This window comes from Coturnix japonica, chromosome 7, assembly GCF_001577835.2.
Source record: "Coturnix japonica isolate 7356 chromosome 7, Coturnix japonica 2.1, whole genome shotgun sequence".
NCBI lineage: Eukaryota > Metazoa > Chordata > Aves > Galliformes > Phasianidae > Coturnix > Coturnix japonica.
Window position 1 is genome coordinate 2711515 of NC_029522.1, and position 18636 is coordinate 2730150.

Consider the following 18636-nt stretch of genomic DNA (forward strand, 5'->3'; position numbering starts at 1 on the left):
AGCCAGGGAGCCACTACGGCTCATCTTCCCTTTCTCCAGACAGAGCCAAACCCACAAGCATCCTCATCAGCTTTTCAGGGTGAAAACACCCCACCAAGCAAAGCTCACCCACCTGATGCTCCTTCCTACAGCTCAGGACAGGTCATGGATGCTCAGACACCAGACAGCATCTTCTCCTTTGGCACAGCTCCAGCTGGTGGTCCCAGGGCTGGCCTGGTGCATTGCAAATAGGTGTTAAAAGGCCAAGGAGAAAAGCAGCAGCTGGTGTGAGGCTGGGAATGAATTATGAATATGCCAGCCTCCCTGGAGAGCTTGTGGTGGGGAACAGAGGGGCTGCAGAGCACCTTCTGCTGCAGAGATGATGGCTTTTGCTTAGCAGACCTTGCAGAAACACCCTGCACAACAACAAGGACAACATCCAGCAGTGCACAACTCAATGGCATGGCCAGTTCACAGCGTCATGGTGACATCCTTCTGTGCCACCAGCCCATCATACACACATCCAGATGTACATACATACACACAGAGCTGCACAGCATGTCTCACAGAATACTTTGTAATTCTACCCCAAATTAGAGCAAAGCTCACATTTCAAGTGTGACGTGGAACAGAGATCTCTCAGCCTGGAGGAAGCCTCTGGTCCCGCACACTGCAAGTCCGAAACCACCCTTCTCCATCGAGTTCTGAAGTCCACTTCAAACTTGTTTCTGACTTAAGTAAGAAAGCAATTGTGCTCATTGAGACAGACACACAACCAGCAAGAGAGATGCCAAAGGCTGACGTCCAAAATCATTTATTGAAAGAAAAAGTATTGAAAGCTACCACAGAATCAAAGTTGGACACGTGGGAGGAAGGATGACGTCCTTAGATTAGTCAGCTCCACTGTGATCTTTGTAGGCACAGATACAAGTTATGGTTTATCTGCCAGCCTGCCCCAATGCTCGAGAAAGGCAAAGAGGGTCAGACCCAGCCAGGCTGATGCTGTCAGGGAGAACTGAACTGTGGCAGCACCACAGGGGGAAGGTCTGTTGTCTGCAGCTGGAGGGCAGCTTCTTTCCTAGTGAATAATCCCATTTTGCCCGGTCTGATCTTGTTCTCCTAGAGATAGAAGTCACCACTGAAAGCATGGGGGTGATCCGGCAGCACTTCTGCATGGGGATGCAGCTTGCAGGGGGAAGCAGTGCTGCCCTTTGGCACATCTGCAGGGAGTCCCATGTGAGAGCCAGGCAAAACACAGCTGCCGTCAGGCTAGGAGAAGAGAGAAGAAAGAGAATGGTGAGGTATTTTGTAGGGTTTTACTGGCACTGATGGGCCGGGTGCCCAGAGGAAGCTGCTGGGAGGGGAAGGCCTGCTCCTGCATTGCTTCCCCTGGAGGTGCAGGGGCTCAGCAGCAATCCCAGTACATGTTGCACACCTTCCCCCAGCTCACCTCTCATTGTCCCTTCACTTCATTGACAAGAGATTGAAAGCAGTGCAATAACATCCAGACTCCCCAGAGGACACCAGTTTTCACTTCGTAATCAACCTTTGCAGAGCTGACCATGTACTGCAGCCCTACAGTTCACTCATTAACCATATATATATATATAAACTACAGGCTTCTGCTCTGCATTTGGAACAGGGCAGCGGTCATGGCACCAAACCTGATGGAGTCTGAGAAGCATTTATCCAACTCTCTCTGTAACTGTACTACATTTCATATGGACCACCCATGGCATGGCTGGAATATGCCTATAGAAAGGGCAACTAAACAAAGCATATGGAAACCATACCCACAGACAGTCAAGGTCTAAGGGCAAAGATGCCTTTGCCTGATGCAAAGAAAAGCCCCTGAAGTCCTTTCTGACCACATTCTGGCAGAGCAAGGTGATTCCTGCCTACTGAACAGGCAGTGAATGCCTTCCCTATGCTAAGACCCCCCAGCACAGAAAATACTGGGCTCAAGAGCAAAGAGAAACCTTCACCTTGTGGCTGCTCTCCTGGCTCATCATGGATGTGTATACTCCATGGGAGTTTCCAGAAGCCTCCAACACACTATCAGTGCTTCCAAAGTACTCTGCAGATGAGCTCAGGAAAGGGTACATGGAAGGAACAGAGCTAGGATGCATCTCAGGAATAAGCTGGTATGAAGAAGATGGGAAAAGCCCATCCTGGGACCTCTCACTGTCTACAGTGTCCATGCTGCATAATCCATTCGGGTTAGAGTCTACTGCTGGCACGGCAGGCCCAGGCACTGGACCCAAGTAGCCCTGATGCTGGGAGATCAAGTCTTGACTGATGCCATAAAAATCAGGCTGAGCTGAGGATGTCAGGAGTGGGGAGACATAGTCCTGCCAGGGGCTGCTGCTGCTGGTGGGGAGGAAACGTGGAGCAGAGGGATGATGGTGGGGACACAGCCTGTTCATCAGCAGGCGCCGACCAGCTTTGTGTTTCAGCTGGCTTGGTGCTGCCCCATGCACTCGGCGCTGGCTGGGCAGGGAAAAGGTCTGGAGAATGTCCTGTTGGGTGGGATGCACAGCTGGGAAGTAACTCTCCAGCTGCTGAGCCTCCAGTGGGTAAGGGGTTCCCAGGTGTGAGCTGGGAGCTACGGCCCAAGGGGTGACCTGAGTGAGCTGGAGGAAGTGGAGGATGCCCTCCTCCCCAGCTGGTCTACACTGCAGGCCTGCAGGCAGCTCCAACTCAGCCTCCATCGGCTTCGATGGCAGTGGGGACAGCTGTGCCAGTGCATCATGGAGAGGATGCTCCCATAGCAGAGCAGCAGCTTGGCCTGTGACAGCGCCAGGCTGCTGTGTTTGCTGGAGTGGGTACTGTGAGTCCTTGTCTTCTGCATGGCCCTGGTATGCAGCAGAGCCTCCCGCTGTGCTTGAGGTCATGCCTGGTGCGGGACAAGCCTGTAGGCCTTCCTTGGACTTGTTCCCCAGCATGGTTTGGATGTAAGAGAGGATCTCATTGTTGGTGAGGAAGTCACTCAGGGACAGAGTGTGATCAGGGTCTGTATTAACCATCACCATTTTCTCATCCAGCAGCAGGAGCTCCAGGTCTTCAGTGTTCAGCCCCAGGCTCTCCAGTGCACTGAAGAGCTCATCGTTGGAGCAGCTCTCGTCACTGTTAATTGTCAATGAGTTCAAGGTGGTCAAGAGAGGGTCCTCCTGCTGCAAATCTACCCACTCCTCCGTGAGGCTGTCCTTCCTGGAGGGAACTGGAGCAGCACTTGTGCTCCAGGCCTGTCCTGCACCCAGCGAGGACGTGTTCTCGGGGTGGTACGAGAAACTGCTGCTGAAGGTGTGGTTGGCTGAAGGAGCTGGGTGGGGGGCATATGCTGCCTTGTCCTGCTGCAGTACAGCACTCAGCAGGGAACCAGGGGCAATGCTGTCCTTCTGGGAGCATCCTTCATTGCTGTGTGAGGTCCTCCTGGACTTGCTGATCTTTCCTTTGCTGTGGAAAGCATCACAGAAGCCCGGGAAAGGGAAAGCACTTTGGTATAAGAGTGCTTCTCCTGTAGCAAAGGTGAAGGGAAGATGCATGGATCGTTTCCGAAGGTGCTCTCCTCCTTCTTCATCTCTGCAGGGGAGGAAGAGGAGACTGCTGTTTGCACATGCACAAGCACCTTCTCCAAACTGCAATCGTGTCATCCCAGGCCCCTTTGCTACAACCAGCCCATGTGCACCGATGGATGCATACACAGGTGTGCTTACATACAAACAAATGCACTCACACAAGGGGTCTCTGTGTGACAATGATGTACTCAGGCTTGCTGTTCTTGTAGACAAGCCGTGCATTGGCTTGCACCCACTTCCAGTGCTTGTCCTTCGTCAGCAGGCGGAAGACCGTCAGGCCACTCTCTCCTGTCTTCATCACTGCCGGGAGGAAGCACAGATGCTGGTATCCATCAGCACACCACCTGAGGCAGGTCTGCCTCAAGATGCACCTAGATGCGCCTCCCTGCTAAGCACCCAAAGCATCACAGCAAGGCATAAAGCAAAGCAAAGAGCTGCTCGGCTCAACACAGCTACCAAAGGAGCTGCCCATAACTTTGGCCTCAAAGGCAACCATAAGGGGAACAGGGAAAAGGATTCTTACTTCTGATGTGGTTCTCGGCACAGTACAGCATGTCAGCAGCATGGATGAACTGGTAGCCAGTGCCGCACATCCGCAGCTCTGCCTCGGTGTAGCCCAAAACAATCTTCCCCCTACAGGAGAATGCACCCATCTCAGTGGCAGGTCCAGGTGGGAGATCACCCAGGCTCAGCATGAACCAGCACACTGTAGGCATACAGCATCACCCCACAGATCAGCTCTGCCACCTACTTGGCATCACATGCCAAAGGAGTGAAGTCCAGCTTGTGCTTTGTCCTGAAGATCATGTTCTTGGTTCTGATCTCCAGGATGGATGGGGGCTGCAGGGGGGTGGAGATGGCAAAAAGAGCAAGCTGTGGGGGCAGCACAGACCCATCTTCAGACCTTTTGTTCTGCCCATGAAGGAATCTCAGCCTGCCTTGAAGGTTTAAAGCCTAGAAAGAGGAGATAAGGCCAATGTCACACACATTGCTGAGTGGAGGGGAAAGAGAGGGAGGAGAGCTCCGTGGGAAACAAGCCATCTTGCTGCAGAGTTGATGAAAAGTGCCAAGCCCCAGGGGAAAGAGGTTGCCCAGCAGGAGCAGTGAACCTCCAAACAGAGGAGGTACATAGCCCAGGCCAGGGTAACAACACAGGTCCTGGAGCATTGCTTGTCTTGGCCTCCTTGTTCCCTGGTGAGTGCAGAGAGAAGCTTAAAGGAACGCTATGCTGGTCTCCCCACAGCAGCTCATCCCCAGGGCCCCACTGTAGAGCAACATCAAGACCAAGCAGTTGCATCAGAGCATCACATCATGCATAGGCTGCTCTTTGTTCTAAGTGAGCTACACTTCAACCCCACCAAGAAGCATTGCTTCTAAGAGATGGACAACCAGATTCAGTGCCACTGAGAGGACAGGAATAAAATCCACAGGAAGAGGTGGTAGGTACAGACCAAACACAAAGATCACAGAAAAATCCCCTTATTGAGGCAGGCATAGAAGAGTTTCAAGCCTTTCAATGTCAACTTTCACACTCCATCAGCAGCACGAGCCCCTTAATGTGAGCCTGCTGTAGAGCTTGCAGCACAGACTTACCAGGAAGCCGGAGGAATTATCCAGGAGGCAGCGAAACCTGCACACAAAGCTCCTTTCCAGAAAGGAAAAGTTTTCCAAAGGCAGTTGATCAGGCCTGTAGGCAACAGCCGGAGAGCTGAGACTCTTCCTCCCTGTAGGAGAGAGGGGTTGAGGGAGCAGCTAAAGGCTGGTGGTCCCAGTCCTCAGCAAAGAGTGGTGGTCTTCAGCAAGGGCAGCATCGTGAACCACAGCTTCATGTCAGCAGAAGCTACATTTTGTGTTTTGGGAGAGTCTGCGGTCACAAGGATGCAAACTCCACACAGCTGGGAGCTGTTTGCCCAGCATCTGTGGGGAGCAGAGCATCTCATGCCCACACGTACCTTCAGGAGAGGGCTCACCCTCAGGAGTGAGGGGTAGGTTGAGGGCCCAGTGAAGGTTGCGCCTGAATTCCTGGTGATCCTCAGTGTGGATCAGCTTGAAGATGCTCTGGTGCATAACATCTGTCTAGTGAAAAAAACAACAGAGTGAGCTGCTGTTGTGAAGAGTGAGCAAAGCCTAAAATGGTGGTAAGGTAACATTTTGCTATAGAAAGGGAAAGGGGAACATCACAGAAACCAAGACAAAGGGTAACTGTACATTTAAAAGTGCAGGGAAAGGGGGAATTACACTTAGTCAAAATAAAGCCAGAGAAGAGGGCAATAAAGATAAGAAGAAACTGTCCGGAGACCTCTGACAAGAAGGATTAGATCCCCCCCCCCCGGGCAAGATGATGCCGACATGGGAGAACAATAACAGCAGATAACACCAAGAAGAAAACAGAAGAAGAATTTCACCCCAAAACATCGGCAAGGGTCACGGGGAATGGTGTCAGGGGGAATGAGGGGAATGGGGTCGCAGGGAACGGGGCCATAGGGAATGTAATGAATATGTAATCAAATCTGAGGAGGAGACTATTGATTAATGTGAATTTAGCCTTAACCTACTATCTGTAACAAGACACTTTCTCTTTACCGGTGTGCCAGGTTTGGTAGGAGCTATCGCCCGCTTGCCACCCGGCGCTGGCGCAACCGCTGGAATAAACCATACCGTGCTTTATAACCAATCTCTGGATTATAGAGTTTGAATTCTGCAAGCACAATTTGGCACCCCAGATGGGACCCTCTCTGTTCAAGGCTCGCAGGCACCAGCGGAAGAAGGGAGACACTTTGGCGCACCCTGAGATTTCTCTGAAGGACTCCCTTCCTCAACTGATCACTGCAGGAGCAGACAAGAACCATCTCTAATCGGCGGACGGCAGGTAATGTGAAAATGGGGGACCGTAAGTCGTGAAGGAGAACGTCCTACCGCAGGGACAGTGGAGTTCCGGCGCTGCTCCCCCCCAAGGGACGTGAGGCTCAACGGGTTAGGTTTAGGTTTGCCGGGCTGGTTAGGAAAACTCCTAGGGAGTGCCTACAAAGGGACCAGTAAGTCGTACGCATGGTTAAAGAGCTATTGCTCACCCTCAGGTGATTGCTAATAGGGCAGAGCTTGTCTGCTCTCTTGGTACAGGGGTGATTGGTAATCCTGGGATATTGGTATCGTACAGCGCTGTCTATATAGGTGAACCTAAGTCAACCAACTAGCACGCGGTGGTCTACATCTTTGTTAAGATTAACAATTGATAATTGTAATTGTGCTGAATTGTCGTGTGAGGTGGTGTGAGATGAGACGCAGCAAACAGCTGCGGGCGAGTGTGGATCCCGACCCCGCGGTTCCGTCCTCCCACGAAGGGAAACGGTCCGGGGACGGATGAAGCGAAAAGTTGTTCCAATACTTGTTTGCATTGTGTTTTATAACATGTTTCATTTTGTTAATTAATTAATTACTGGTGGTTTTTGTAGAAGTATGTTGGTCAAAGTCATAACAATTGCTGTTGGTGTGCAAGAAATGGTTTTTAACTTATAAAAGAATACGGTGGTTTATATTAAGTTACGATGGGAAAATCACAGAGCAAAGAGGTCCTGCGCGCTCACGCCGCTGGACCGTGTATACTTGGCACATTGGCCGAGATCATTTCGCTGGGAAACCAGGAGGAACCCTGAGCCGGAAAAATCCTGATTAAATATTGTAATCAGTGGTGGTTGATGTATAAGCTAGAGGATAGGGACAATGAACATATAGCGGGATGGCCGTGTGAAATGAGTGTCAACCCATTTATGTAATACTATGTACTGCTTGCGAGGAAGTGTGTGAGGGAGGTGGTTCAATCAGTGCTGGTTCTGTGGCACAGTGTTTATAACTGAAGAATACAAACTGTTAATGGAAAGATATATGGTATTAAGGGAGTTTATGTGAACTGAAGAACTGTATTGTTTGATTTGTGGGTTTTGAAGGGAATGGGACAAACTGTTTTGCTGGTATAAGAAAGTGTAGTTGTTAATGGCATACGGAAGTATAGTTGAGGGTATGTGGAAGTGTAACTGAGGGTACAAATAGTGGAATAGTGTTCAAAGGAAAATGGGTTAAGGAGAAAGTGAGTTTATCTGCGCTGGCCATGAAACAACCCCCGCACCGTTCCCCTGCAATCAGAACTCTCAGATGGAGGAGGGAGCCACGGGTCCAGAGACTGCTGGCTGTAAACTAGCAAAGGGGAGGTGGGAGAAGGACAGTGGCATTGGAAGTGAGAATAGCCTTCATGTGCAAGATGCTGGGAAATCGTAAATCTGGGCAGCATCTGGAATGGTCCTCTGAGAGGAGGTGAAAAGTAAATGATTAGAGTTTGCGAAAGTGAAGAAAGTTTGGAGAGGACACAGGTTGAGGAAGGCAAAGATAAAAACAGGGATGTCAGGTCTGAAGAGAGGAGTACAATAAGAAGAAAACAAACAAACAACAACAACAACAAAAAACAAAACAAACACCTGATTGAGAATCAGAGATGTTCAGGGAATTGAGAATAATAACAGCTGTTACTGTTGTGGTGCTAGAGTAGGGCCATAGGACCCAGGGATCCCCCACGAGGAAAGGGGGGGGAGGGAGGCTTGAGGAGCCCAGGGAGGGCTCTGCCCCCTGGGAATGCAAAGTCAGTGTGCAAATGCAGTGACACTGTAGAGAAATCCGACCAAGCTGAGGGAGCAAAGGAATTGCCTTCTGATGCAGAACTGAACAATGAGAACTTTGGAGTTAACGCCTAGCAGAATACACGATGAAAACTGCAGCTAAGGAAGCAGGAATAAAGTAGTGTCATTTTCCTGGATGGATATGGGAGCTCTACCTACCCATAGATGGTTTTGTATACGTAGTAAGGATGTCTGACTGCCATCAACAAGAAAAGGCTTACTTTTGGACATTAATTAAATATAGAGCTAAGAAAACAGTAGGAAATACAGAAATTTTCATCCTGTAGGTTACTCTGGCAAGAAATTGAATAAAAACTGGAGCTAAGAGTGCAACGATATTGACTGATTAAAAACTGTAACTCTGGCTTTAACACAAACTGGGCAAAACAATGTTGTACCCCCAGGAGTTACAGCAATCTCAAATATGATACACTTAGTGGTGTGGGCATCAGGGCCAAAAATGAAGCCCTAAATAGAAGTTAAAAGCAAGAGCTTGCCTAGTCAGGGTAAGTGGTCCCTTTAGGATAATGGGACTGTAGAAGGATAAAAGAAATAATAGGTAATTTTTGAGTTGAATTACTAATTGAATGGAATCCAGTAAAACTCCAATTTTGCCAATTTGCTAAATTTTCGGATAGCAAGTGCTTTAGTTTGTAGAAGACATGAGGACAAGTAATGGAATTGTTGAATGGATACACTCAGTGATGGAAAATCCATGCACTTTTATCAACCAAGTTAAGGAATGAATAGGTGGAGTTTACCTTCTGGATTTGAGGGGATGTCTCTTCTGCCTGGTTTGGCTAAAGGAAGCCTAAGGTTATTTGCCTTTGAATAGGAAAACCCTAATAGAGGGAGAAGAGACTCAGTTAACCTGGACAGTGTTACCCAGGGTTGTGAGAACAGCTTAATGATTTTTGAGAACTGGTCAACTCATGAGCCTGAGACCTGGGATCCTCCATCCTAGGGTGGAACTTTACTGGAGCATGTGGATGCCACAGCAACAAAAGGACTGTGTACAATAGACTGAGAGTTTGCTGAGTTTCTTGGTTTACAGAAAGCACAAATAACTCAGAAATTACAGCTGGACTTTGGACCTTAAGGACTGCCAAGAAAGAAGCCATCTGCTAAGCCCCTGAGCTGCAAACTGCCAAGGAACTCCATACGTTCCCAGGAATGACAGGAGGGTGCTGACCATGGATACACAGCTACGGACTGATGGTAAACCTCAAACAGCTTGAAGTGAGTAAGGGATGGTGCCTGAGGGCAGTGGCTGCACTAGTGCTCAATATTCAAAGAAGCCCTATAAATCTACACTGGGCCAAAGGACACCAGTTTTAATATCTCATACAGTGTTTACTGTATTGGAGGCAAAAGGGGGACATTAGTTCATTGGCTCTCACCCCAAAGATTCCTGAAATACCAGGGCCATCCTGGTAGAGCAGGGTGATGTAGAAATAATTGTGACTAATATTGTCAACCCAGTATCTTTCCTTAGCGGAACTCCCGGAGAACCAGTATTACATGACTGCTTTGAATCAACTGAAGCTGCACATTCCAGCCGGGTCAGTCGAACCTGAAGGACGAACCCTTAGAGATGCAGAAGACACCTGGTTTACCAGCAGCTGCAGTTTTATGAGACAAGGAGACTGTAAGGCAGGACATGCAGTAACTGCTACTGACCAGGTAATCGAAGCACAACCACCAGCTGTGGGGACTTCCTCAGAAGGCTGAAATAACTGCCTTGACAAGAGCTTTAATCATATGGACAGATGCTAAATATGTGCCACACGCTCATAGTACCATCTGAAAAGAGCAAGGATTGCTCACACACAAGGAAAACAGCCTGATGTAAATCTACCAATGGTTATTATATGTTGTAAAAGACATCAGAAATGTAACACTGTACAGGAAACAGAAAATAAGATAATAGATCAGGTGGCAGAACAGACAGTTGAAGAGAGTTTCAATTCCAGACAATAAACTTAAAATCTCTGAAGCCAAGTCAAAAACTGTAAAATATTCTAAAGAGAACAGGAGTCCAATTAATGATTTAGAAAGGAATAGAGCAAGTTGACAGATGGGTGCATGCCCAAATGGACATTGTTATGCCCTTTAGTATTTTATGGAAATTGGTTATAAGGGAAGATAAGAGAATATATTGGGCAAACCAACACTACAAAGTACAGTCCCAGTACCAGGAACAGGGCACAAGTGGGCCTCACGGGAAAGGGCCTTCCAGGGCAACAGTGGGCAAATTGATTTCACAGAACTCCCAAGAAAAGGGGGGGTATCGCTGTATGAAAATTTCTGTAACCTTAGAAACAATTGAGGATGCTGCTGCAGGTGCCTGATGGACAATCCAAGAGGAGGTATCCTGTTTATCCAAAGTTGCATTGCAACATGGAGTAGGCAGGGATAACACCGATTGGGGAATAGTTTTCTCTGGACCATGGGATAAACTTACTAGTTGCCAAATTTAGGATGACTGAAACAGTTTTTCTTAGCCTGCGTCACCTTGCTATTCTTGGTGTGTTTTACTTGTGTTGTTATGTCTTTTGTGTCTGTACCAAGGTACTGGAAGGGAATACGAGGTTTGGAAGAGACATGAGCTGAGACAAAAGGTAGAGAGCGGAGCCTATTTTGAGACCCATTAAGAATCTAGCAGGTAAAAGCCTGCTAGATTAAAGAAAAGGGGGAATTGAAGAGTGAGCAAAGCCTAAAATGGTGGTAAGGTAACATTTGCTATAGAAAGGGAAAGGGGAACTTCACAGAAACCAAGACAAAGGGTAACTGTACATTTAAAAGTGCAGGGAAAGGGGAATTACACTTAGTCAAAATAAAGCCAGAGAAGAGGGCAATAAAGATAAAGAAGAAACTGTCCGGAGACCTCTGACAAGAAGGATTAGATCCCCCCCCCCGGGAAGATGATGCCGACATGGGAGAACAATAACAGCAGATAACACCAAGAAGAAAACAGAAGAAGAATTTCACCCAAAACATTGGCAAGGGTCACGGGATGGTGTCAGGGGGAATGAGGGAATGGGGTCGCAGGGAACGGGGCCATAGGGAATGTAATGAATATGTAATCAAACTGAGGAGGAGACTATTGATTATGTATTAGCTTACCTATATCTGTAACACACTTTTCTCTTTACGGTGTGCAGGTTTGGAGGAGCTCATCCCCCTTGCACCCGGCGCTGCGCAACGCTGGAATAAACATACCTGCTTTATAACCCATCTCTGGATTATAGAGTTTGATTCCGCAAGACAGTTGGCCATATCCCACCACATCTCCCCAGAGCTTAGCTGGGCTGAATGGAGTCAGACACTTTCCACCAGTGTTGATGCTGGTGGGTGCACATCTGACTCTGAAGAACCCCTTGCACAATGTCCTTCACAACCCTGGTGCTGAGTTGTAATAGGGTGGGTTTGGGCTCACTGCACAAGGAACAGCAACCCATCCCTACACTGTTCCCAAGAGCTCTAAGACTTGCTTCCCTTGTCTGGGTTGAAATGTGACATCTTAAGAAGACATGAAATCCTTCACGTTGTTGAGATGAAGTTTTCCTTCCAGCAGGTTTCATTGCTGTGCTCAGCCCCCAGGACTGGGATGGGGGGCACAAAAAGCAAAGCACTTTTTAGACACTTCACTCCCTCTGATTTGAGCTCAGTGCACAAGGGGCACTTCACACCTCAAATTTCCAAGCAGCCACAGACTTCTCCTTGCCTTGTTACCTATATGTGAAGCCCCCACATGTCCCTGCAAACCCACAGGGCTCTCTCCCTGCCAGGAACCTGGGCTCCATGCAAACCTATCACTGCAACCCAGGGGTGTCCCACCAACCTGATGAAATCCCAGGTAGTCCTGGATGGTGTGTGAGGAGTAGAGGATCAGCCCTTCTGATGTCACCACCAGCACGAAGCCATTGAGTGCCTAGGAGAGACAGCAGGTCAGCAAGTGAGTCAGGTCAGCAAGTGAGTTCCATCCACATCACCCTGTCCTAGCAGCTGATTCAGATTCAGACATTTATCCTCACTCTATGCAAAGAGCAAATACAAATCTGAGAACGACTTGCAGAATGAAACCAGACACCGTCAGGAACCCATCCATTCTGGAATCCTGGTGGGAAAGTGCCTTTCTGGCAACAGGGGATCAAAGTGGCATTTCACCCTGGCTGCACTTAAGGTTGACCTGTGCCTCTGTGGCTCTGCATTCTTCCCATCCTTCCTACAGTCCAGGGAGGGTCCTGGCGGGAGGGGGGGGGAATAGAGAAGACATGCAGCATCCAGAAGTCAGAGCGCTCTCACAGAGCTGACACCATCACTCAGCCTCCTGTCCCTAAGGATGCCAGGTCCTCCTGGATCCCAAAACCTGGCTGCAGGCAGGGCAGCCATCCCCGTCCCACTTCCCCCACTTGGCCATCCACAGACATCAGGATCAATTAGAGTCTAGCGCCTTGTCTCAGCCAAGTCTGGCTATTGTTGCTGCCAATTCCCATTTCATTGTCCAGGTCTGCAGTTTCTCCCCCCTCTCTTTCCCTTTATCCGGGGCACAAACGCTCTCTCTATTTACTGGATTGACCTCAGTGTGTGGGAATCTGCAGCAGAGGTTAATTAGTGCTGCCAAACGCATTTTAACCCTTTGAGCAGCCCCGGAGGCATGGCCTTGTCACAGTGCTGGTGAGCACTGTCCTCCCTCAATGGCACTGGAGAAAGGCAGACTGAAGGCAGTATGCACCTGCATGGCTGCAATACTAAGGATGCTGCACCCAGCCTTAAAGCTCAGCCACATCCTGCATCCCTGGATGAGGCTAACATGGTTCACACCCTGCTTGGTGCCTCTACAAAGGCAGCATCCAACCCAATGAAGAGCCTGATGAACATGGCATCAACCCCTGGCCAGTCCTGCTGAGCGCAGCTCTGTGCTTCGACAGTGAAAAACCTTCAAGGTTTTCATGATTAACCAGCTTGGCTTTAGCACTTCTCTCCCCAGACACCAAGATCCTGGCTCTGCAGCCATCAGGCAGGACAGTAATTATAATTACTGCTGAGTGAGCTTCTGGATAGATGCCAGATGACAGGCAGGCTGGGAACCAGGTGGAGAGGAACAGGGGGATCGTGTCCTCATGGGACCTCATGGTGCTGGAGCATGACCCCTTCCTATTCACAGTGCTTGCTCAGGGGACAGGAGGGCACCTCCCAGTGCCTCCAAGTAGGAGCCAGGTATGAGCCTCTCACACAACTCCTGGGATGCTACGATGCACCCCACGTATACCAGCATGGGCATACCCTGATCTGACCATAAGGCCATCCACAATTGTCTCCAGGAAGGACAGGAAAAGAAAAGGAGAAGCAACACACCCTTTCTGACCTATGGATCCAAAGAGTTAGAAAAGCTCCGCTCAATCACAACCACCATGAGTGAGTAAGAAAAGCCTTGTAACCACTGTACTGACCAACAGCTACACCAGTGGGGCAGCAGACGGCTTCCTCCCTTCATCACAACACTCACCAAACTGAGAACAGAGCAGCCTGCTCTTAGTGCAGATCTCAAAGGAAAGAGGACCCAAGGAAAGAGCTCTTGAAGACATCTGGAAGGGATGGACAGAGAGGGACACTGACCTGCAGGAGCAGCTCGCCCTCTGGTACCGCTGCCATGCCCAGAGCTGGGCTACTGTCACCGCCTCCATCCCTCTCTGCTCCTTCAGCACTGTGGTTCTTCAGAGCAACTGCAGCAAAGCACAGTGAAGGGACATCAGTGCTGCAGTAACACCCTCAAATCACAGCCACAAGCAGCCAGAACAAAGACATTTCCCCTGCCTTTCCATAACCCCACAATTCATCTATTTCTTCTTTCCATTTCCATACCTTTAACAAACCCAAAGCAAAGAGCATTTAAAGCCAGAGATCATTAAAACAAGTAGGCATCAGTGGAATAACTATGAGGTCCTGCACTCTGTCCTGCAAAAAAACCCACATGTTCAGTGAGCTCAACAGTTGGAAGTTCCCTCATCATCATTTAGTAATGGCCACAGAGGTCCTTTGTCCCACCATGGGGTCAATATCTCTGTCCACTCCTTGCAAGTAGCCCTTGGGCCTCATGCTATGCCCTGTCCTTGACAGCCTGAACAAGCTGGGCATTGCAGGTACAGAAGAAACTCCCAGCACTGAGAATGGATCAACTCTTCTCATCTCTGTGAGTAAAATGCAGGGCTATAAATTATTGAAGATCTTCTGTCCTCCTCTGGCAGCTTCCAGATGGCTACGCTGGAGGTACAAGACAAATATAAACCTGGGTGATAGCAGAGTGACTAAAGGGTTGCTGAGGTCTGGTTTAATGGTTTCATATTTGCCAGCAGAAAGAAAACTTGCAAGTAATGGCCTTGAATCACAAACACTACCTAAATATAGACTTCACTGTTGGCATCTGGGCTGCTCCTAAGCTATGGGGCCAGAGGAGACATCAGTTAAAATCAGAAGATGGTACATTGTCCTCTGTACCAACACCTGCCACTGAACCTAGCCACCATCCTGCATTCCCCATTAGGGTTTTCCTGACCTTCCAGGCCATCCCCAGAGCCCCAGAGCTGGTCTGTCAGCACACTGCACATCAGCCTCCTGGGGGAAGGTGAGAACAGATTGCCACCTGAAAGCAGAGGTTGTTGGGCACAGGAGGGATGGCTGGGGGTCCTCCTGCATGCCCAGCATGGGGAAATGATTCGTGGGAGGCTGAAGGGACACCTCACTGGTGAACTCCTGAACCTGCAGGGGCTTTGCAGACCTGAGAAATCTTTGCACCAGCAAGCTGGTATTAACATTTTTGAGAGGATATATCCCAGCCCCCTCCCCTTTCTTCCATGTGTTTGAGTGGGAACAAGATTTTGAGCCGGTCACAGCTTAGAAACAAGAAGACTCAGTCCCAAACCCAGCCCTGGAGAAGCAGAAGAGAACTCAACTACCTCATGGCTCTTCAAGAGCAGCAATAGTTCATGCCCACCCACCCGGCTGGCATCACTTAAACAAGGCAAGAAGCCGCACTCATTCTTAATGGATACAATGGTTTTACTTACAGTACCTACCACAGATCCCCACTGGCACAAATTTCATTAAATAGATTAATTATTTATCCCTTGTCTGAATGGTGCAGAGGCAGCAAGTTCTGTGACCAGGCATGGTGAATAATGAATGTCCTGCTAAAAGATCTAATTGCACATCTAAAAGCAAGGAGGCCTCATCTACACATCTCTGTCGCACCACTGAAGGCACATGGGTCTCAAAGGAAAAGCACGTGCAGAGGTTTAAACAAGGACAAAGAGGAAGGTGATGTGTCAGGCTGTCCATTCTTTTTGCAGCTCTTCTAACCGTTGTTCAATCACAGTCCTTCAAGTAATGACAATCCTTGGCACATGAACAGCGGCAGGACAAGAGGCAGTGCTTTGAAACTGAAAGAGGGCAGGTTTAGAGTGGATATGTAAGGAAGAAATTTGGTACTCAGAGCGCTGGCACAGGCTGCCCAGAGGAGCTGAGGATGCCCTATCCCTGGCTGCACTCAAGGCCAGGGTGGGCTTTGGGGTCCCTTCTGACCCATCCCATTGTGTGGTTCTCTGAGCTCCAGGAAACAAGGAAGCACCATTTCAGGCTTGGGAACATGGCTCACAGCTGAAGTGCTGAAAGTCTGTTTGTGCTGGTTGATCTTGGGCATTACAAAAGAAGGTAAAGACTCACATCATCCTGATTGTGACACACAGAGAGAAAGCTGTTCTTTCTGCTATTTCCAAGGGCAGCTTTGCAGACCCTCCTTGTGCCCCCTCCAGGACAAGCCTCTTGTTCCAGGGGTTGGCGTGGTCCACCTGCCTGCACCCAGGGCTTGGCTCCTCAGGAACTGGGTCCATGGGGAGGGATTAGGGGAGCCAGGCACAGCCAGGCTAAGCTGACACATCATGTGCTGGCCCTCGAGTGTCCTTGATGTGAAGCTGGGGGCTGGCATGTGATGGTGGCAGTCAGCTGCAGCTCCATCACACCCTCCTGGGTCTGTCCAGAGGTGCTGAGTTTAGTTCAGTGCCAACTGGATGGGATGGATGGCTTTCACCAAGGGTCTGCATCTCTGGAAACACCATGCGAGTTCACAAAGCCCCAGGTGTGATTCCTGGTAACAGGATGCAGATCTGAATGGACGAGTGCAGCATGATGGTAACCATCTACACATAGATCAAGATAGTCAACTAAAATTGAAAGTAATTGATTTTCAAATAGACTGGGAGAAACAACAGCCTGGAGATGACAGCATTTCTGGCTGGCAGTGAATTATTTAAGAAGGGGGCTGGAGAAATGGCAGATGGCAGAAACCTGCTGGTGCACTGATTGATTCACCTGTGGGACAGGCTGCCTGCTATCAGTAAACCAGCAGACAACTAAACAACAGAAGTCAAGGAGGGAATGGGCTGTGTATGTTGAAAAGGAGCGCTACAGAAGCTGTTCGAAGGTGAGCTTCAGCTCACAGGGCTTCTTAAAGTGGCATCACGCTGGTCCCATGGTTCCAGGCATGCTGTGGCTCAGCTGCTGGGAAGATGAAATCAGACCGTATGGAATGACAGAGGCAAATAAAAAGAGAACCTCAAAGCAGGGGATTTCCTGGTTTCTTGCTATGCACACTAAGGTACCCACCTTGCCAATGCTGCAGGGATGATGGATAGCAGGCAGGGCACTGGGGTGGCTGCTCAGGGCAGGGGGATCGTGGCCCCAGGGTCAGCCCCCTCTTCCCTTCCCCAGCACAGCACCGCAGCATCCCAGCCCCATCACACTGCACAGGAGGACAACCCAATCTCTGCCATGATGCTTCACAACGAGAGCGGCCATTTCAAAACTGTTCTAAGGAAGTGCCATCCATCCTTTCGGTCTATAAATTCTTCAGGCCTTTCAATGATTCATGTTTCAGGAGAGCAGCGAGCCTGCATTGCACCACAAACCACTACCCCTGGGAGAGCAGTGCTGCTCCCACTGCCCCCAGCATCACCCCGACGAGTCCCGAGTCTCCATGTGTGCACCGTGCAGGTGGATGTGGGCAGCACATGGAGCAGTGTGAGGGCTGCCTCATCACGGCTCCTCAGCAGGGCAAAGCAGCACTGAGGCTGTGGGCGATACGGTCAAACAAACAAATCAACCTGGAGCTGTGAAGCAAACAACTGCTCTCTGAGGCCATTAATTTTTCATCCCGGCCGCCTGCCAGTTCCACAGAGCTCAAAAGAGAATGAGAAAAGAAAGAGGAAGACAGTAAGACTTTCCATTCATTCAGTGATTTGGAGATGGAGAAAAAAATTGTTCCTGAGGTCACAGGGAGCTGCTGCTGTTTGGCCGGGATAACGCAGGGCTGCCTGAACGCTCCTCCCGTGGGCTACTGACTACAGCAGGGGAATGCAGAAAGGTCTTTGATGCGGTGTGTTTTAAAAGGCTCCTAAATGAGCTCTAACCACGTTGCGGTAATTATTCATTGTCAGAGCACCGAGCGTTTCTCAGCTCCCGTTATAATGTTAAAAGCCGCTCTCACGGTGCTACCTCTCAGCCATACCCTGCAGCCCGAATGTCAGTTTTCTACTTCAGTGCAACCCACAGACAGAATCAACTTAACCTCCGCAGATCGCTCTGATTCTGCCGCGTCCGAACCCCGCTTTGCCCCGAGCCGGGCACTCACCGCGGAAGAAGCTCTTAGCGCGGAGGAACGCGGCGCTGAGCCGCAGGATGGACAGCTTGTCCAGGCCGGCCGACACCTCCTCGGGGAAGGGCAGCAGCGCGGCCAGCCGCTCCAGCTCCCGGTTCAGCCGCTCTCGGTGCCGCTTGGAGGGGTTGGAGCGTCCGCTGTCCGCAGGGCGCAGCCTGCGGGGCGCAGCCACGGCCACGCGTTACCGCGGAGCTGACACGGAACCGGCACCATCCATCCCTCATCCCGCTCCCCGCCCCAGTCCCGCTCCTGCCCCTGATCCCGCTCCTGTCCTTGACCCTGGTACCAATCCTAGCCCCATCGCTGGTCCCATCTCTGGTCCCATCCCTGATCCCGTCCCAGCCCCGCTCCTGTTTCTCACCCTGATCCTGCTCCCATCCCTGATCCCGTCCCAGCCCCGCTCCCATCCCTGATGCTGCTCCACGGTCCCGTTCCCATAGCTGACCCCGTTCCCATAACTGACCCCGTTCCCATAGCTGACCCCGTTCCCATAGCTGACCCCGTTCCCATAGCTGACCCCGTTCCCATAGCTGACCCCGCTCCGCACTCACGCTCTGGCCGCCGGTTTCCTCCGCTTGCGCCCCGCGTACATGGCTCAGCGAGAGCCGGCGGCAGCCCCAGGAGCGGAGCAGCCCGGAGCGACCCCCGCGGGAGCAGCTCCGCCTCCGGCAGGGAGGGAGGGAGGGAGGGAGAGACG

The 18636-nt window shown here is 50.2% G+C and overlaps 1 protein-coding gene across 2 annotated transcripts; it reads right to left on the reverse strand.

Annotated features, from left to right (window-relative positions):
- Nucleotides 1–777: 777 nt before the first annotated feature.
- Nucleotides 778–18602, reverse strand: LOC107316403 (aryl hydrocarbon receptor-like). 2 transcript variants are annotated; one of them, XM_015867820.2, is made up of 11 exons: nucleotides 18491–18602; nucleotides 17913–18094; nucleotides 13847–13953; nucleotides 12069–12158; nucleotides 5510–5633; nucleotides 5151–5281; nucleotides 4309–4511; nucleotides 4081–4190; nucleotides 3716–3857; nucleotides 1965–3561; nucleotides 778–1248 (listed from the first exon to the last, which is right to left on the reverse strand). In XM_015867820.2, exons 1-11 carry the CDS (start codon nucleotides 18529–18531, stop codon nucleotides 1099–1101), a joined length of 2877 nt encoding a protein of 958 aa, XP_015723306.1. In that variant the 5' UTR covers nucleotides 18532–18602; the 3' UTR covers nucleotides 778–1098. The 2 variants fall into 2 exon arrangements, with proteins under 2 accessions (XP_015723306.1, XP_015723308.1); XM_015867822.2 differs by lacking the exons at nucleotides 13847–13953; nucleotides 17913–18094; nucleotides 18491–18602 and having other exon boundaries at nucleotides 5510–5629; nucleotides 12069–12152.
- Between the last annotated feature and the right edge of the window lie 34 nt (nucleotides 18603–18636).